Below are 21989 nucleotides of genomic sequence, written 5' to 3'. Positions count from 1 at the left end.
AATAAAAAAAGAGACATATATTCGCAATTAGGATATTAATTAATTAACTTTGAAGGGTCTCCAATATACAAAATTTCGTTTCACTCGTCTCGTTTCATCTCCACGAAATCATGCAACTGTTCTGTAGATCACTTCTCTCTATGATGTAAATTAAGATGATAATCTCAGCTGACCCATTTTGTAACATAATTGACTGGTACGCACCATGTTAGTATAATTTTCAACTGAAGATTGAATCCTAATTTCATCAGGATAAGCTAAGCTTTATCTTTGTGAAACTTTGTAGGCTCATTATTGGACATATATATTACACTCATGAATTTTAATCAAATGTTATCGACAAAGTCACAGCAACTATTCACTCAAAGGGTTGTTCGAAAACTATTTCTTGGTTTGCATAAACAAACAGTTCGTACACATACTGTAAAGTCATCAACACAGAATCGAAAGAACATAATTTTTATCTTAAAGACATCGATCTACGCGAGAGATATTAAATTATCGACTCAAATCCTTACGAAAATCATAAATCGATTCTCCGCGAAATGAAATTTGTTCTATTCTACGAAAATTCACCACAGTCATATTAATCGAAAATTGTTGTGCATTTTTCCCATAGATTAACAGCAATTATCGTGTGAACTATCCGAGAGGAATTTTTCAACCGGTCTGTTTCCTCGATGAATAATTATTACAGTTTCCAAGATAACAATTTAGAGAAATTTACGTTCGAGATAAAAGCATATACATGTGAATCTCGTAAATTTCATATACGTAGGTACATTACGTATTTTATTAAAAAGAATTAGTCTTACTACTGTTACTCTTATTATTGCTATTACTCTTATTGTTATTCTTATTATTGTTATTCTTATTATTATTACTCTGGTTATTGTTGTATGCCTATATTAGTCTGCTTTCAAGTCGAAGTATAGTTTTGAGCGGTCACACGACCGTCCTGGAACACTGTCGCAACGTTAGGGGACTAATTAAAATCGATAATCGTGAATAATAAAATATTCGTAGCGAATGACACCGCCGTAACTGAGAAGCCACGATGTTCGTGACTCGGTCAGCTTATGCGCGACCTAATGTGGTTCAGCGATGTATTTGACCAAGGCAGCTGGATATCCTGACGCAGCTCCGGGAGACATTACTTCACAGTTGGAGCCTTTAAGCCAATTTCACGTCGGGTTTCTTCGCTCTAATACCCTTCCGACCACGTGACCGCGTGCACACTGATTGGTTATTGTTTACGATTGGCAGGCTCGCGCCTATAGGTATCGAACCGTGAAATTCAGAGACGAGGCGTTCGTTTTATCATAGAAATCGGATCGTAATCGCGAACGATCGGGAATAATTTCCCGACGAAATTGACAATGCTTTCGAATCGATCGAAGAGCAAGAGATATTCGTCGAAACGTGCATTGATCTGTGAAATTGTCAGGATTCTAGTATTCTAGGTCGAAGACGTCGTTCAATTGACCGTTGTTTTCGATAAATAACGGTTTCCAGGAGCTACTGCTTTATTTTATGCGATGTTCATTTCTGGAGAAACGTAAACGAAATTGCAGGCTTTCTGCGACAAGCTCAAGGGTGCGTGTTCACCGAAACTCGCAGGTCAACTTTTCTCTCGTGAAAGAAAGTGAAAGACCGATATTTAAACCACAAGTATTCGCAGGGGATAAAAAAAAAGTTCATCGGTTCAAGAGTTTCTGGAGCTCGGATGCAAATAAAATGTACGATCGTACGGGCCCCGATTTCATTACCGTCCATGGATTTACATAAAATTTACAGTCTAGTGGCGTCCAACCGCAAGTTGATTCAAGATAAATCTCACTGTATGATAAGTAAAAATGCATAGGCAGTTTTTGAATAATTCGACTAGTATATGGAACAGAAAACTCGTTGAGCGTAATGCCGAACTAAAGTAGCACGAATAATTTGTCAAAGGGGAAAGAGAATTGAAATGAATTCGAATTAGAAAACAATACAGTGCCGAAAAGGATTACGACAATTATTTGAAAACAGCGGATTCGATGCATTTGTTAAAACATTAAATACATTTACAGCGTTTAAAAATGCTGTTCTATTAATTTTGCTCGTTTAGGTGATTAAGAAAAGAATTAAATGTGTCTAATTATCAAACTAAAAAATAAATTACCATACAATCAATATAGCTCACAAGTGAATTCTATAAGAAATATTATAATTTCGGTAATAACAACTACGGGAGTTTGTTAACAAAACAAGAGCATAATATAAAAACGACTGAAACTTGTCAATTTTCAAAATGATCTTAATCTATTATTTCTGATATTGTTAAATGATGTTAGCAGAATTTATTATCCTTCTTAGAATGGAAGATTTAAAAGATAATATCACATCCGGATAATACAAGCCTTACATACGTAAAACACGTTTATTTGGCAAAACATGATTCTTACGGTTCGTTGTACACTTACCTGTAATTTGCGATCGGATTAAAATGCAGAATCACATTTTCACACGCAAATTGTTTCATAAATGCGAAACATAGTAGAGACTCGCAGAATATGATGCACTTCACGCCGGTGAGCATACTGCAGTATGCAATTATTAACACTTGCTGATGCACGCTTATAAGATTACGAAATCATCTGTGTACTTTGCTGTATCTCTGTATATACGTTTACAAGTTCTATGGAAATTTTAATTGCTGGTTATTGCCTTTTAGAGGGAAATACGCAAGCGTACACAATAGAACCTGTAATTGCTGTCTTTCTTTTTATAGCGTTGTTCCTTTTTCACGGCTTTCCCATTTTTTACTTCCATAATTTCTTGTAATATAAGCTTCCTACTTTGTTATTAAAATTAAGAAAGCTGTTCAGATCATTAGCAGATAAATTACTGTTATCTTGTATCTATTTTTAAAGAATAACGTGTTAACGAATCGGCGACAAATAATTTCCGTAAAAGTCTGTGGAAAATAACGGAAGAATACGAGACAGCAATATTAAATTCGTTTGTGTTAATGAAGAAACTAAATTCTTCTGTTATACGAGACTATAATAATTGCTTTTTATGATCCATAAATGTCTTGTTTAATTTCATGATATAAAATGCCATTCAAACCCACGAGTGGCTTCGACGTTTAGGCGGCTTCATCCATTGACACAGTCACACGTTATCTTGTAGGTACATACATGGAATACTTTTTAGTTTATAACACGTAAGCATGCATAATAACATTTCTGTGGGAAAAAGCTTGGTACGGTTGCGTGTAAAAAACGTTCACTTCCGGGACAGGACAAATTTTATTTGAATATTTTATGTTATAGGTATTTCTGATTTAAAAAGCTGTGGAAAATTGATTTAAAGTAATTGATTGTTTCAATACAGATATGAAGTAATCTGCAACAGATGACATAACAAACTTAATAAATTATGACATAATAATTTGAAGAACCAGGTACTAGTAATTTCTCAGATAACAGTTTCAAAAAATATATTTTTATACCATTCTTTACTCTGAATGAAATTGTGTAGAAAGCAATTTTCCAACTTGAATTTTTTTATTGAAAAACATTACACAAACCACAGTAAAAATTTCAGCTTGAAAACTTCGTTTCTGCTCCACTACTTGGTTTTCAACTTACTAATGTCGCACTATTTTCGACCTGCTAAAATTATTGTAAAAGAAACGATTTATTTTTCGTTTAACTTCTGTTCCTTACGATTATCTTGGACAATTTCTATTCCGCCCGATGTTCCGCAAACTAGTAATTACACGCAATCAACAAGAGTTAATGCGTTGCCAATACGATGAAAAAAATACCAAAGATCTATTGATGAGAGAATTCGATCCGATAGCTTAGCAAGTTAATTGATACTGGTTTTCCAGCCGAGAGTCCTCCTTTCTCAGGACGAGCACTACTAGATTAGCAATGCATGCCGTAAGCCTATTCCAGTTGTATCATGGAATTAATATCAAGACTGCGAATTAAACTGACAGAAATACACGTGGCATGGTCTTCTTACGAGACCTATTTCTGAGTCCGAAGTGCGCCGGTCTTACCGAGCGCAATCCTATTAAGGGGTTAACAGGTATCTGGTTAGAAAACGAACGATCCAGTCGTACTTCGTACCTGTACCAGTGAACAGTGTTCATTAATATCACTTGAACTTCAATGAGGCAACGAGATTTTTAAAATCCCGATCGTCTGAAACAGTTCGCAGGATGGGTGATATAATCGGTTAGTAAGAAAAACCGTGTAACGAAGACGTTCGTGCACCAGGCGATTCCAACTGTGCAGTGTAACCAACCGAAAAAGAGAAATTTTTACGATTTACTTGTGACCAATTATTCTCGCAATCGAAGAGTGCGTTTCGATGAACAGAAATGCTTCGAACAATAGTGATGCCTGAAAATTTCATTGAAAAAAGAAAAGATCAGAGAGTTGTACGATTTTTGGGGATGATGATTACGCTTGTCGTGAGAAAAAAAAACGTACAATTGCATGCTAATCGTTATATACTTCGATTTAATATGTGTTTAGAAAAGCAGTGAACATAAACATTATCATGTTAATTCGATTAGAGAGAATAGAACCATGTAAAATGTAAATTTGATTATTATAAGAACGTGTAATATTGCGTTATATAACCGACTTTGCAGACTTACAGAAGACCTCTTTCCCCTATTAACCGAATTAGAAACCCGTGCTTTCCAGGTCCGAGTTGCCCGCAAAAACTATAATTTGCTATTAGATCAGCAGGTCTACTGAACCTACACTTTTTATTTAAATTGTAACCGTAATTAGACAGCGGATTTTATGGTTCTATGCTGAAACGAGTAGCTGTAATTTAAAACAAGAGGATTGAAAGAGTCGAATACTATTAATAGGAGAATTTTTGTGTCTTTTATCATGAATTTTACATTTATATGTGAATTTATGATAAAATTTAATATTTCAAGATAAAGTTATAAGAATCGATTAAAGTTGAATAAATTTATAATCAAATTTAAATTCATACATAAAATAGATTTTATACAGGTATACAATTTATATATAAATTTTTTTTTTTAAGATTAAATTTATATATAATTTTAATTTCGTATAAATTTATAAGATAATTATTAATACATAGAAATGATTCATAAAAGAAATCATTTTCTGTTTAGCTCCTATATCTTATAATCGATGCACGAGAGTTTCATTTTGCATAAAAATTCATAGTCCGCCCATAACTCGAGCACAAACGTTTCATATTTTATTTTCTGTAAGCATCTCATGTATTCGTAGCTTGAACATGATACTTTTAAATACGGATAAATAACCTCCTCTTTGACAATTATTGTTTCCGACAATATTCACAGCCGATGCATCCTCTCATCGACCGGCACGTAAACAATGCATCAGTGACAAGTTTTCTTACCGCGGTAGACCGCAACTTTCTATAAGACTGCGCGTGGACGTTACTTCACTGCTGCAGCTTCCGCTCATCTGCTATTAAATCGCAAACAGCAGAGGTGTAAAACATTATTTCCGTAATTCACTCATTCACTATTTATAACGAGCACGGTCCACGGCAGCATAATTTCTCTTTTCTAATCACGGAACATAATAACGTTTTTCGACGTTTACACTCCACTAATCACAGACATTTCCGACGATAACTCAAGAATAGTGGTCGATGGCGACTACATTGAAATCGTTCATACGGCTTCTGCTTCGAACTATAATGATCTTCATAGTCGCTCTTTACGACTAGTATTATATTTAATAGTTAGTATTTAGTAGTATTAGAACAGTTTCTTGCGAACATAATTCCCGCTCATTCAGGAGCCTAGAATTAATTATTCCAGACGTCCCGTTCGTTCTCTTAAGTGCGTTTTAAACGTCTTTTGCTGTCACGAACGAACAATTTCCGAGTGAAATGTAATATAAGATAACAACAAATACAAAACAGGAACATAATAACTTCTAAATTGAAAGTCCTATGCAGAATCGAATTTTCCATGTACCAGAAGCCGGTGCTGGGGGTTATTCGAATAAAATTTTATTCGACTAACTTTTCGAAGAAATTCTTCGAATAACGTTTCAAATAAATTCTTGGAATAAAAGTGTGTACGAATAATATATGAAATAAATTCTTCGAATAATAATTCGAATAAATCGAACGAATAAAATTTGATTCGTTATTCATATTTTTGTGATTCCATGTTCCAGAAATGACCGGTGGTGGGACCAATATGGCGTACCACGGGCTCAGCCAGCACGTAAATTTCGAATTGATACCAGATCCCGATGATCGTTTCACATTGGAGGAATTAATCGGCGAAGGAACGTACGGGGAAGTTTACTCTGCTCATTGCAAGGAAACGGGCAGCAAGGTTGCGATCAAGATATTGGAGAACGTTGCTGATAACATCGAAGAGATCGAGGAAGAGTATCTCGTGCTGAGGGACCTTAGCCTTCATCCGAACATTCCCGTTTTCCACGGGATTTTCCTGAAAAGAGCGAAGCCTGCTCAGGAAGAGGATCAATTATGGTTCGTCATGGAGGTATTGTCGCTGTAATTCTCGTCTCACAATACAGGCAGGAAAGCGTGACAGATGTCCAATTGAAATATAGCGTGTCCTTCGGTCTCTTGAGCATTAACCTCGCATTCCTGGTCATCAATCATCTAGTAATTAGACGATCCAAAACCGTTAACGGAACGGAAATTAGAGTACCTCGACAAAGTAAAAAGTCAAATTGATTAGCTAGATATTTCCGCAGCGCAGGAGAATATTTTACGACAATTTTCATACATTTACTATAATAACTTATTCGCACCATCCATATATTTAATTACATGCTTTCGGACTTGTTACGTTCTCAGGCTTTTACTATTAACACAAATTAAATCGTAAATGTGATATACCAAAGTATATATATCGTGTATACGGGTATTTGTTAATAGTTTCATTTCCAAAAATCATTTCTGTTTCAGTTAAATGTGCTTCGACTTTTTCACTAAATATTATTAATTGTGTTTCTCATAAATGAATTAGAAAACGTGTATTTTTCATGAAGATCTGCAGTCTCGTAATAGCTGATGTAATATTCAATAATCATTTTGTAAAATAGAAAATGTAATAGTGAAATTTCAAATTTAACAACTACATAAAATGACTGTACAAAATTTGTAAATGGAAGAATCGCCGCTAGAATTTTTATTATTAATAATAATAATGTTTTTTATGAAAACGGAAAATTATAATACATCACTGACGACCAGCTACAAAATGATGCAGAACCGTGTCAGAAGTTGCAGAAGACAGAAATTTTATAATTATAAATTGAAGTGTGTAACCGATATAATAGTTTATCAAGAATGCAGTAAAGCTTGCTCCAATTTCTGAAGGAAATCTCTCTCGAATTTATTTCGCCTTTGAGTTATCCATAAAACTTGAATAAAGCGTCGAATAATTTTCGTTACAGCTGTGCACTGGCGGATCGGTAACCGACCTCGTGCAAGGTCTGAAGAAAAAAGGAAAGCGCTTGACGGACGATCAGATATCGTATATTCTCAGGGAAACAGTAGAAGCTTTAATTTATTTACACACGAATCACTGCATGCACCGTGACGTCAAGGGGCATAACATTTTGCTTACCGAGGACGCGCATGTTAAGTTAGTTGATTTCGGTGTGTCCTCGCATCTCACGGAAACGCTCGCGAGGAAGAATACTTCTGTTGGGACGCCGTATTGGATGGCACCTGAGGTAAAGTATACATTTCCATCTAACGTGTTTCCTTTGATACCCGACACCTTGGCAAATAGTTGAAGAGTAGATCAAAAGAAAAAAGTAACTGCGTATTGAAGATATTAAAAACAATTTAAACTATTGCTTATTGGCTAAACTTGAGGACATTATCAGCTTATAATTTTGCAAAAGGATTGTTTCATAGAAATACAAATAAATTTTTCAACGAAAATTAGAAGTTAGTATGTAATTATTAATAAAAAATTACATCACTCAGTTATTCTAAAAATAATTTTACCGAATAATTTTACTTACCGAATGTTTAAACAATCTTCTGTTCCAAATGTCATAAGCTTAGATGCAGTGATTGTTTCAAACGGAAGATAGAATAACCGAGCGGTTTATTTTAATGTGACCAATTGCTATGCTTTTGGTTTCTTGTCGGGCATAATTAAACGTTTTTTTTTTATTAAAAGCAAGCATAATCGAAGAATGAAAAAGAATTTGTATTAAAAGGTAAACGAAATAAAAGAATAAATAAATTCAATATGCCTTATTCGATAAACATAAAGTTCATTATACCCGGAAACAAATGAAACGCAATTGGTCACGACACAGTAATCGGCTCCACTACCCTCTGAACATTTCCCTCGAATATTCTTCTTGAAAATGGTTTTCACAAGGTACGATCGTGAAATAGGTGATAGCCTGCGAACAACAGCTGGATTCTTCGTACGACTCCCGTTGCGACGTGTGGTCGGTCGGAATCACTGCCATCGAATTAGCGGAGGGCGATCCACCCCTGTCCGAATTGCACCCTATGAGAGCACTGTTTCAAATCCCTAGAAACCCACCTCCGTCTTTAAAGAACCCAGACGCCCACATGCCGGAGCTGGTGGACTTCATCGCGGAATGTTTGGTCAAAGATTTGGAGCATAGGCCGTTCGCTAGCGAATTAAGGGAGCATCCGATATTGCTGAATGTGACGGAACGGGAGGACAAGATCCGCGAAGAACTAAAGGAAGAGATACGCAGACAGAGAATGGAGGGAAGGGTTCACAGGCAACCGGAAGTAACGACCAAACATGGGAAATTAAAGACTGATCGAAAAACCAGGCCGGAGAAAATGTATATGGATGACCTGGCTGCTTTGGACATGCTGTCTGAGGACGGGATTGTGGATCAGTTGGAGCACAGATACGAACAGGGTCAAATATACACTTACATCGGGGACATCCTCGTCGCGGTCAACCCGTTCACGAATTTGGGATTGTACACTGGGATCGTGAGTACATTTTTATATATCTAAAATCTGTAGTCCAGAAATGTTTAACACAAGAAGTGACTACTATCGAAATATAAAATATCGGTGTTTCTAGGTTGCATCTTCGAAATCCTTATAGAAACCGAAATATGAAAATGCCGGCATAACGTCATACCGTTATAAAGTCATCTGACGTATGCACTCCGAATATCTTTGTTGTTTCTACTATTGTCTATACTATTATATTATACAGATACTATTATATTATAGAAATTTTAACGAAGAGCATGAAATATGGGTGTTCCATAATTATGTTAAAACTTGGGAAGGGGTGATTCTCGAGGTCATTCGAAGTAACGTTTTCCTGAGCGAAAATGCAATCCGTAGCTTTATTTACCAGTTATTAACGAAAAACAGTGGCCAATGGGAGGCGAGCTCACCTGGCACAAGGCGACCGAGTTAACGAGCAGTCGAAGCCCAGTTCCACTGATTGGTTCGACCGCCCAGCACTAGGCGAGTTCACCTCTCATTGGTCACTGTTTTTCATTAATAACTCGTAAACAAAGCCGCGGATTGCATTTTTGCTAAGGAAAGAGTTACTTCAAATTACCTGAGGAATCTTCCCTTTTCGGGCGTTAGCATAATTATGGAACACCCTGTAGATCCATGGGTACCCCACGTGGGTTCTTCCATTTTACAGAAGTTCATATGTATGTACTGCTTGGTTAAGAACAATGTATCCTCACGTGTTACCATATGAACACTTGTTTTCATTTTACTTTTTTTTAGAGACATCAAGATTACAGATTCAATCATGTGTTGTTCCAATCTTATACGTTCTTCACAATAATCCATACTTTATTTCTTTTTCCATTTGCGAAGTAAATTTGTTCCAAACAGATACGGCGATAAATACACGCAGAACGAAAACATCATTAATGTTTCCATTTCGTTCAATCTTGAATACCTCTTCAAGTATAAGCGTCGAAATCATTGACGAACGACTTGTCTGTTTAGGAGCAAAAGAGGTACAAAGGTCAAGCCAGGTCGGACAATCCGCCGCATATTTTCGCGGTCGCCGATGCTGCGTATCAGGCGTTGCTCCATCAACGTCAAAATCAAGCGATCGTGATCAGCGGAGAGTCCGGTGCAGGAAAAACGGAGAGCGCCAACTTATTGCTGAAGCAGTTGGTTTATTTGAGCAAAGCTCCCAATCGCAATTTGGAAGAGAGGATCCTCCAGATTAATCCAATAATGGAGGCATTCGGTAACGCGACCACGGGGATCAATGCTAACTCGTCGAGATTTGGGAAATACTTGGACTTAACTATGACAAAGGGCGGAAAAGTTACCGGTGCCAGAATATCTGTGTATCTGCTGGAGCAGTCTCGAGTAGTTGCTCAGGCCGAGTAAGTGATTGCTCTGATAATATTTATTAGATCACACCATACGGAATCTCCATTTTTCATTTGTATCAGTTCGTATTTTTAATGCACGATTATCAAAGCGACGGAGAAAAAATGTTGGAGCAATTGATCGTTTCAATTCTGGATCGCAGAAGCTCATTATTAGACTATTAATAAGACTATTAATAATTTACTTTTTTTAAGACTATTAATATTTTACTATTACTATATTAGACTATTAATAATTTGTGACTATTAAACCGCGATTATTAACTACACTATGGATTTTAAACTTTTATGGCAGGAATGTCTAGGTGAAATGTAAAACGATGGACACATTTAAAGAATTTTAAAATATTGTCGTATTGAAAGTTTTTTCAAAGTTTTCGAAAAACTTTGATTATTACCTTGAATATAACAATATTTTAAAATTGTTTGAATTTACATTTCATTTACAGATTTCTGCCAAAATTTTCTGTAAAAATGATCAAGAACAAAAATAAAATGCAGCTCTAGCATACAAATAATATGCAATGAATTGTATGCATTGTAATTAATAGAGAAAAATTTCAAAAACTGACCGCTTCGCTGTAATGAAAATGATATGAGTAATAGTTAAATAATAGTAAAACTCGTGGATCAGTGTGTGACAAAATAGCGTGCCAATGCTAGAGAAAACAATAATTATGTCATGATATTGATAAAACATTGGACGTGCGTTAAGCACTTGTTCAGAAACAAATTTTCATTGAAAAATATATTCAATTGCAGTAACAGCAAAATTCATTTAATTGATGTATAAAACAGATTAGCAACTCTGTCAGCAGTTCCAGTCGTTTCTATAAAAATTTATATAACAAAAACATTGACAAAAATTATATAAGAAATACGTCACTTGACTTTCAACCAGAAAGATGTAATTTCGTATTGTATAATTTAATATAAACTCATGAAAATATATTTTAGATCGATTAATAAAATAATTTCAGAGGCGAACGGAATTTCCACATATTTTACTATATGTACGACGGTCTGGAGGCAGACAATCGTCTGTCGGAGTACTACCTCGACGAAAACATGAGGAAACATCATCGATACCTCATGGACAATAGTCAGACATCCCAGACCCACATCGACAAGTTCCAGCAGTTGAAGAACGGTTTCAAATTACTGGGATTCCAAGATAGCGAAGTAGATACGGTTTATCGTATCCTGGCAGCTGTGCTTCACCTCGGAGATATCGAGTTCGGTGAAGTCGCCAGCGAAGATAATACCGACAATAAAAGTCGTGTAATTGACACTGCGCCATTGCAGAGAGGTAGCTAAGTTTCGCCATTGATCCTTACGTCAATAGCCGGGTACCCGGGAATCCTTTTGCACATTCGCTTCAAAATATTTTCTGTTTCCGGTCAAATATTCTAATAAAATATATATCAAATAAAATATCTGTTTTGGGTCTACAATTTTGTTTATCTGAAATGTATTGAAATTGGTATGATGAAAGTATGATATACGTTTGTTCAATAACCGGGATACCCGGGTACCTTTATGGGAGAAGAGGATAGAATTAATATAAATAACATTTTTGCGGTAATTTATACACATATTAAATAAATACAAACGTTTATATAATTATGTAAAAGTTATATAAAACAATAACGTAGGAGACAATTATAGGTTGTTTAGAACAATATCGATAATTTTGGTTATTGACATAATGATTATGTGCAAATATTTTCATTGTGTTATCATTACGTTAGCACAATTAACTAACGTTGCAATTGCGTACCAGTCTCGCAGCTACTCGGCGTGGAAGAGACTGATCTTCTGGATGCTCTAACTTCGAACTCGGTTATGACTCGAGGAGAAACAATCACCCGCAACAATACGGTAGCCGAGGCCTGTGCAGCGAGAGACGCCATGGCCAAGGGACTTTACGGCCGATTGTTCGACTGGATGGTGAATCAGATCAACTGTTTGCTGAGTTTCAATCATGCTCCGAATTACGAGCCGCTGGCCATCGGTCTCCTGGACATTTTCGGCTTCGAGAATTTCCCAAGGAACTCGTTCGAGCAGCTTTGCATTAACATCGCGAACGAGCAGATACAGTATTACTTCAATCAGCACATTTTCACTTGGGAACAGCAGGAATACATGGCGGAGGGCATACCTGTGGATCTAGTCGAGTTTTCAGACAACAGACCGGTCCTGGACATGCTGTTGAGCAAGCCTATGGGACTTCTAGCGCTCCTCGACGAGGAAAGCCGATTCCCCAGAGCCACGAATAAGTCTCTAATCGGTTGGTTTACCTCTTCTCTTGATGCTTTCGTTCATTTCTTCTTTTTCTACGTAATTGCTTCCGTTACTACATCTTTGTCTACCGTACATGTTGCAGAGAAGTTCCACAACAACATCAAATCGAAGTTCTACGTACGACCAAAATCGGACGCAGTTTGCTTCGCGGTACACCATTTCGCAGGACGCGTGGTCTACCAAGCGGAAGGGTTCTTGGAAAAGAACAGAAACTTCCTGCCTCCAGAAGTCATCCAACTGGTCAGGCAGTCTCAGTACGACATGGTCCGCTTCCTGTTCCAATGCCCGATCACGAAGACCGGCAACCTGTACTCGGCGGTTCACGAGACTGATTCGAGGAAGCTATCTCCTTCGAACCAGAATACCAAGGTATTTGCGAACGAAATGTTCAAAAATTGACTCTTATCGGGCGTCGCTGCATACATCGGCTTTTAAATAAATCATTCTGTATTTTACTTAACACGTTCCGTGCCGAGCTTTTTTTACTCGAATCTTCACACTTTGATATTTTACTAAAACTTGATGTATTACGTGCAATTATTAATTCTCGTACACATAACAACGTAACAAAAACTTATCAACGCCCATTCTTGCGGTGGAAATTGATTCTTCGGTTCTAAATTTCTTGTAAACAATTTGTTCAGTTCACTAAGTAAACATGCAAGCGTGTACCATCGATGGTACACGTGGCACGGAACGTGTTAATAACTGAATATCTTTTTCTACTGTATTTAGCTTCTTCAATGCTCAGAAACGTTTGGTTTATGTAACACCTCCGGAATTATTTGCGACATTTGATCATTAATTTTTCCGCTAATCTATCATATCTTCCTGATTGTAACAGGATCCGCAAAAAACATAGTTTAGAAAATAATTGATATCATACAAGTTTTTAATTTTAATTTGGTTAGATGAAATATAATACTTTGCATGAGACTGTTGTGTTTGATAATGTGGTGCTGAATATGTTGTGTATTTGCAATGAATCTTCATGCAATCCAAAAATGTTCTGCACTAATTGTTAGGAATAGGAATTACATCAAATTATTACATTACAACAGAATTGATTTCATGATTTCATCATTAAGTTCTTCTAATATCTTTACTATTCCGTGTTCCGTTTATTCATTTCTGTAGTGATCGCATAAAAAGTTGCAGTCTAAATAAATTCTTGGAATCAACGCAATTCTCAAAATGTTCCATATGCTCCTATAATATTTTTAAGGCAAATAAACACAGCAATATTTTCAACGCATCGATAGCTCTCATTTCATTCTTATATGTGACGCATAGAAAATGTTATTCGTGTTTCGAACGTTGTCGAATGGTTTTCTGCGCATGTGCAAATATGTGTATGCTCTGATCATGATTGCTAGAATATTTTTTCAATTGTAAATGCAGCAATTACACGTGATGCGTTTAATTGTTTCAGGAACGTTATTCGAGTCGGGGATTGGCCTCGCAATCTAGAGCTCAACAAACAGTTGCAACATACTTCCGCTACTCCCTTATGGATCTGCTGCAGAAGATGGTATCAGGGTCACCTCAATTTGTGCGCTGCATAAAGCCGAATGATTCGAGAAGCCCCAGATTTTTCGATAAAGACAAGGTGGTGAAGCAGCTGAGGTATACCGGTGTGCTGGAGACTATAAGAATTAGGCAGAACGGCTTTTCACATAGAATACCATTCAGTGATTTCTTGAAGAGGTATGTACTAATACTATCTTCTCTATCTATCTATTCGTATTATACATATTTAAATAGTAGAGCGTATTAAACGACAAGCTTTTCGAATGTGATGAAGAAAATACTTGCAGACAGATTTTACTATTTTGAAAATATTTTTATAAGTACAAAAGTGTATGAATCTAAAATATCCACTTATAAGAAATTTCGACACTGTCATAGTAATATACTATCTCCTCCAAGTCGTTCCCTTCATTTACGATCACACATGTATTGTACAGTTAAATTTCGTTTCAAACATCTACATATGTTATTCGCGTTCTATACATTCTTTCTTTTATTTTTATAACTTTTATCAAATTTATTAACGTTAATCATGACTATTAAGATTTACCGTCTACTCTTTGAAAATTATAACGAAGAATACCTTTGCGAGGATTTTTCTGTACTGTAATACTACTTTCATGAAAAGCTCTGTTTAATTAAAAAAAAAACAGATTTCGTTAGAGAAGTCGCAGATCAAATAACAGCTAGTATTTTATACAAAGTGTGAATTAAACAGCGGTTAAAACAAGGAGAAAGTTTACTTTCTAAATGTATTAATTTATACGTCAATTGATATAGTAAAAAGTATTACGTTTGAATTGTAGATACTGTTTCTTGGCATTCGGTTATGATGAACGAGTGATAGCGAATCGTGACAATTGCCGACTTTTCCTTGTTCGTTTGAAAATGGACGGATGGGCTCTCGGCCGAACGAAAGTTTTCCTGAAGTATTACCACGTCGAGTTTCTTTCGAAGATGTACGAGGAACAACTCAAGAAAATCATCATGGTCCAGGCATGCGTTCGCCGATGGCTGGCAAGGATCAGATTCAAGAAACAGAAGTGGCAATTCGCTGTGTCCGTTGTAACTTTGCAACGTCATATTCGCGGCTGGTTGTCGCGAAAGCATTATATGGAACAGATGAAGAAGAAACGACAGGAAGAGGAAGCTAATATTCTGCGGGCAGCGCTAGGTAATTGTGCGACGAAAACAGCAGTCAGGATCTTTCGTGTTTTATGGAAGACGTATATTCAGAATACAACAAAATGGCAATTGATTGGTGCAAATGACTAACAAATAGTTTCGAACCTGTTCTAACAGAGGAGCAACAGAAAAAGCTGGCCGAAACCGCGGAGCAAGAGGAACAACAAGAAGAAGAGTCCGAGGAAAAGGAAGACTTGAAGGAAGACGATGCTGCAGTCATTATTCAGAGTCGTAAGTTGTTAACCGAAGGACAGTGAGGAAGTTCACTGGTAACGAATGGAAACTAATGTTTTTGAACATTCGTAGATTTCAGAGGCTACACTATTCGCAGACGGTTCGGCGTTGAGCTTGAAGAACGTTTCAAGAGGATCTTGAACCACTGCCACGACAAGGTCGATGCGCAGAAAGCGTTGTTGCGCGAGGGTTTGAAGAACGAGGACGCTGCGTTCATTGTCCAGCAATGGTACAAGAAGGAAGAAAGGGTTAAGAAGAGGAGACCATCTACGAAAGACAATGTGCACCCTAAACTGCGACAAGCTGATCTCATTAACTTCTCACAGAATGTAAGTGGAACAATTCGATTGATAATAGAAGGATTTAGAATAATTTAGAATTCCCTTGGACAATGTTCAGTAAGAACTTAGAAACTAATACTAATAATAATAGGCAATATCGGACATATATGCACGTAACACACACAATTCTGAATATGCTAAATATACAATCTGATTTAAAGCATTAATAAATGAGTAAATAAGATTTAAATAAGATTGCTTTTTTTGCAAAGCATCGTACACAAAATACATTACATATTTTAAACGATATGTTTTTGTCATCGAAAGTGCTTTCGTTGAATAAATAACGAAAATATTTATGATTTTTGCACGATGCAAACAGAAAAAAATTCTTTTGGTGAACTGTAAAATTCATGGTAGTAACAGGGTTATATTATTCGAAATATTATTGCCTGTTTTTACGTGAAAAATTAGATTAAGTTTCATTTCTGTCATTCGAAAGGACATACAATAATGTGTCTAACATATTGTTCGTTAAAATTGGGTAACACATTTTTTGGAAACAGATGGTGATTTGATAAAGTTGTATATTTTTAGAAAGTTTGATTTTTGAATATGTATTTGGCATAAATATCAAATGACCTCATAAAATGCGTAATTTTCTTCATTGGTTCTTGAGGTTGAATAATAGAAAGTGCATAATCAATGTTTGATTGATATAAGTAAAGTTTAAAGTAAATCGAGCATGAAAAATGTCATGACATTCACTAAAGGTCATCCACAATACTAACTAAGCTGAGAATCTCTTAAATTGGGTTAAAAAAGATAACACATCTACAAATCCTTTTAATACAGATATACTAGAGGAAGTGACCTGGAAATCTCTAATGACCTAGACTTCGACGCGATTTTAATCCTTTAATCCTTTTAGTGCCAACCAACGATATATTGTTGTTTGCTACAATCGTGGAAATGTTCTTCTCTTCGTATTTTTGATAAATATCAGTTTTGATGAGTAACAGCTAACAGAGTAATTTCTTCTTCCTTTTTAATTTGTTTAATTATTAGGTTTTACGAATTTACGAGACAGGTTATTACTGCATAAAACAAGTTTGGTATATTTAACAAAGAATAATAGAAGAATTTTATAAGTATTTCTCATATGCGATCTTTGCTAAAACGGATGCAATCGAAGGGGAAATGAAAAGAAACGTTGTCCCATTAAAGGTGCACATGAAGAACCAGGATATACACAAGAATTTGCGGCGCAATAAACCAGGCATTCGAGTACACGACATCGAAGAACCACCCCCCGACTACGTCCGACCCGAAGGATTCAACATGGTGCACGCCATTCTGCAGTATCGCAGCGGCAACCAAGAGGAAGGAGAGGATACTATCAAGTACTATCACAACCTGAAGAACGAGATGAGCAGGTAAATAGACCTAGAACTCTTCTACGATCGACTATTCACGTTCACCTTCCTTGAACGAATGGTAAATTCGAATGCTCAATTTTCGAATGCTTTTGGCACTCGCATCGGAAGTGGTTCGGAATTCGAAGAAGACGAAGCTGGCTGGGACTTACCGTTGATACAGCTAGAAAATGACCTTCACCCATCGTCGAGGTATACCATAGATCTCTGATCAATTATTCGTAGAAACACGTTGGTTGTTGGATCGCTGAGGGTTTTCAGAGACTCGCAGTTGTTGCTTCGTCGAGAGTTTGATATATCATAAGTGTCACACGATTATGTTTGACGCTTATAATTAATTTTATAGATCTATTTATGTACTTTACATATTTATTTTATCTATTTATTTTATATATTTATTTCATTGATTTATTTTATTTATATATTTCATATATTTATTTTATTGATTTATTTTATTTATATATATTTCATATATTTACTTTATAGATTATAAATTATAGGATTTATTTTAGCTATTTATTTTATATATTTATTTATATTAAATACCATACTAATGTCATTAAGTATTAAATAACATACTTAAACTTAAGAGTACTTCTGAGGAAAATGCTTCCTCTTTAATGCAACATATGCCAACATTCCCTGATTCTCAAATAAACTGATTTTTTGTAAAGAAGTTACAGCTTGGCATAGTACCAAGGACGTTGATAACTTCTATTTAATCCAAAGTGATAAATAATCGTACTGCGAATGCATATTCGTTGTACAATTTTCAGCTAGAATTTAACTTTTGCCTGTTTTCACACTTTCTCCTTTTGCAGCCATAATTGTACAATTTTTACATGTTTATTTTCGATTCCAATATTTCTTTAAAACAAAAAGCAAAATTGACCAGTGCAACGTGTAAAAGGTAGCAATGTTTCTCGGGGGAAATATTCATCATGTATATAGAGAGACTGTAAGACGTTCATTTCCAGGAGTCGAATGGGCCAGATTTTGGAGGTGAACAGCGAGAGGAGAGAACGCCTGGCAGCTCAAGGCGACTTTTCAATAACGCCGGAACAACAACTTTCGGAAATATGGCACAAAGCTTTGAGAAACCCAGCCGATCCGACCGATCAGCAGGAAGAGAATCAACCCAGGCCGAGGTACACCCGAACTGTTTGTCTAGGCTCAGCCATCTACTTAAGCGTTGCGCATATTCGAGTCCTTGGAGTACAAAACTGAAACAGTTGTATTCCATAATGATTTATCTCAATCACTCATTTCTCTCATCTTCTGTTCATTGCGTTGTAATAGACAGTAAACTATCACTGAACTAATTATATTAATATAATAGTTGTGTTACTAATTCTTCACTGTGTTTCTACATTTTGCCAGAGGTATCATGGCAAACTTCCAGGTAAAATTACAAACTATGCCATCCGTAGATTGTATCGTAACGTACCAAGTATTTCATCGTGCCAAACATGTCGTAGTTTTGTGAATACGAAGAACGATTTCCATTTCATTTCGGGGAGATTCCAAATATCAGAGAACAGTCTAGTTATATCGGTAGACCGTTGGAAGGGGGCGAAACAAAGGACTCGTGCTTGTATGTCTAGTTCATCGAATTGTTTATCATGCTCACTTTATGTTCTACTTTGTTAGTCGCTAGTCGTGGAAACTGAATAACGATGTTGCGAATCACTTGATTGGACGAGATTCTTTTCTTACAGTACAAGGATTAATTACGTGCCTAACAACATCGTGCAGTCCCTTGAGGGCAAACCCCGTAAGCAACCTGGAGTCGACTCTTCGAATATCAACGATTCACATGGCCTACGATCCAAGTACATCGACAGACGAAACGAAATGAACGAACGCCAGCAACCTGTTAACGGGCACCCGTGTATCGCCAACGGAAGTTCCGCGAAAGGTCATCAGAACGGAGCCAATGGACACTCGAGTTATGCGAACGGACATCCGAACTTCGGTAACGGTCACCCACACAGGCATCAGAGCTCCGCGAACGGGCACGAAGCATCGCTTAACGGCCATACGAACTCCGTTAACGAGCATCCACCATCGAACGGCCATGTTTTTAAAGCGAACGGCCATCCGTCTTATCTGAACGGATACCGGAATATAATCAACGGCTGTCAGAACGGTTTGTTTATTAATAAAATGGTGGCAAATCAGTTCGACGGCCCGAAACAGGAATCGAAGAGGCAGAGTAACGCGTTGAGTAACGGTATCAAGCACCGTTTGAAGGACTGCGCGAAAGCTGTAGGGATTGCGAGTCAGATTGCCGATCCGGAGAGGAAGCGTCCCGTTGAGACGGATGCCAGGAACGGGATGAATAGAAAGTTGCTCGATCACGATGTCGTTAGTGGTCGAGTAGGGGCGAAGAAGGAATTAGGAAAGGATCCGTACGGCATTCCGGTCGATCTTAGGCAACTGTTGAGGCCTACAGTCGTCCAAAAACGGCAGGAAACCATCAAGGTCGACTACGATTCGGAGGATTTGAACGGACCGTATAACTTTAGGCAGTTGCTGAGACCGGCGGAGTACCTCCCCACCGAGTCTCTCAGGAAGAGAAAAGGAGGGCAAGCGTGCAACGGGGTTCCGGTGTCGAAGGACAAAGTTCCTGAGAAGCATGTCAAGCGAAGAGCACCATTGGCGCCCAGTCAAAACAAACCCGTTAACGTGAAGAAGTAACGCTACGCGATGCCTGAACGTTCGAACTCTCTTAGATTAGACGATGTGCGTGCAGTTAGACAAAGGATTCCGTGGGGATACGAGGCAGTTGGTCAGCACAGTGATTCACGATGCAGGGTTTTTCCGGGATATGGTTCAGGAAGTACAGGATCATATTTTCTCGTCGAAATTCTTCCTTATCTGCGGAATATTTTATTCGCTATGGGATTCTTAGGCGTCGCATTTTTTCCCGATTTTTCTTAGGATTACAGTCAATTTTCCCTAATTGACGCTCAACTTGTGGAAAGAAATGGACAATTTATTCGAGCCATGCGGCACGTTTTTATAACTATCGATTGTCAACAATTATAAAAACGAGTTGCGAGGCTGGAATAATCGTACCGCCTCTTCCCAAATCGTCCATTTTTGCTTCCAAGCTGAGCGTCAATCAGGGAGAATTTACTAGAGTATTATATGTATATATATATTATATATTATAATAATACATATATTATATATATAATATGTGTATGTATATTATATATAATGTAGTACATACATATATATAATAGAGTATACAATACTGTAATAATAGAGTATTATTATATTTACTGTACGAGAATTAACTTGTGCTGCTCGCAAGTGTAATTGTAATAGTTACTCGCCCGTTTTAAAATCGCATTGTCGTTGGTAACTCTTCCGCATATTTGTTCCTGTAGGATTCAATCAACATTTAATGTGATGTTAACTTATTTTAGATACTTCTTCAGGTTACAGTAGAGTTGTAAATTCCTGAATGGTCTGAACACCCTGTATATGAAAGTAGCATCCAGTTTCCAATGCCATTGGCATCAGGATTTTCCTCGACATAAATGAAAAATATAAATTGTACTTTCCAATCGATTGTATCTTCCTTCGTGGAGTTTTGATATTTTCAATTTGGTTTCTACGTTCCGTTATCTATCTATTCTTAAGTACTTCGTTGTCTTGTTAGTTGATTGCTGCTTTCGTCTCACACGTATTTCAATGCTAAACTTTATTTAGAACTAGTCATGTGTAGCTTTACGAAAGACTTAGATGTGTTCGGTAGCGTTAAAAGAAAACATTTACTCTTGATGCTTCGACGATTTTAATGTGTGTTATGATAATTCTATGTAAGACAAACTTCATTTTTAATTTAAGGCGAATATAATTAATTGTTCCTCAATGTCCTGTCTCGTTAAATATTTACGGAAACACTCCGAATAGCTGAAAGTAACGAATGCCTGTTAAAACTTAATAATTGTATATAAAATTCTCTTATAGGAACAACAATAATAATGTATTAAACACCTGTTGTGCTTCTGTTTATGGACTTTGTTTAACCATTTATTTCAGTATCCAGACCGCAACTGACAATATAAGATAATATTCCAGTATCCAAGATCATATTAATTAGGTCAGTTAGTTCCTCATAAATAAAAAAAATATGAAATCACAATTCATATTTTTAAAAAATAGACAATTGAAAAATGTGACAATTGTTCTACTAACGCTGTTAATTCTTATTTTTCATAAAATAGGTATTGCATATCATTTTTCAGATTCTTCACTCTAATAATAAAACTGCATAAATAAAAGTAAAACAACATCGAAGGAAACTCCATACACTTTGATTTCATTTGTGATGCTCTCTATTTTTAAATTACTGTATTTGTATACTGCTTTCTACTCACTTTTCATTATTATTATCGTAGTTGTTCTTATAAATACATAAATATTGAATTATAAGATCTTAATCTTGCTGTGTAATCCTATTCAGGTTTACAATTATTAGAACTTCTTTGTCTTTAATAATTTCATAAAGGGAAAAAGAAAATTTGCATTTGCTGTTTACATTTATTTTAACGATTAAGTAAAATAACAAATGGATACAAATGTCCTTGGAT

At 36.4% G+C, this 21989-nt stretch overlaps 1 protein-coding gene across 2 annotated transcripts; it reads left to right on the top strand.

The window, feature by feature from the left end:
• The first annotated feature begins 4100 nt into the window (after window positions 1–4100).
• On the top strand, window positions 4101–21415 carry LOC117219117 (myosin-IIIb). Of its 2 annotated transcripts, XM_033468015.2 has the most exons (16): window positions 4101–4235; window positions 6213–6547; window positions 7470–7751; window positions 8434–9018; window positions 10015–10406; window positions 11393–11721; window positions 12196–12702; window positions 12799–13085; window positions 14149–14423; window positions 15053–15420; window positions 15549–15662; window positions 15738–15994; window positions 17174–17382; window positions 17494–17574; window positions 18360–18530; window positions 19101–21415. In XM_033468015.2, exons 1-16 carry the CDS (start codon window positions 4220–4222, stop codon window positions 20080–20082), a joined length of 5190 nt encoding a protein of 1729 aa, XP_033323906.2. In that variant the 5' UTR covers window positions 4101–4219; the 3' UTR covers window positions 20083–21415. The 2 variants fall into 2 exon arrangements, with proteins under 2 accessions (XP_033323906.2, XP_033323908.2); XM_033468017.2 differs by lacking the exon at window positions 17494–17574.
• The last annotated feature ends 574 nt before the right edge of the window (window positions 21416–21989 follow it).

Source organism: Megalopta genalis, chromosome 11 (assembly GCF_051020955.1).
Source record: "Megalopta genalis isolate 19385.01 chromosome 11, iyMegGena1_principal, whole genome shotgun sequence".
Classification (NCBI taxonomy): domain Eukaryota; kingdom Metazoa; phylum Arthropoda; class Insecta; order Hymenoptera; family Halictidae; genus Megalopta; species Megalopta genalis.
Note: the sequence above shows the minus strand (reverse complement) of the source record. Positions and strands in the feature narration are given on the sequence as shown.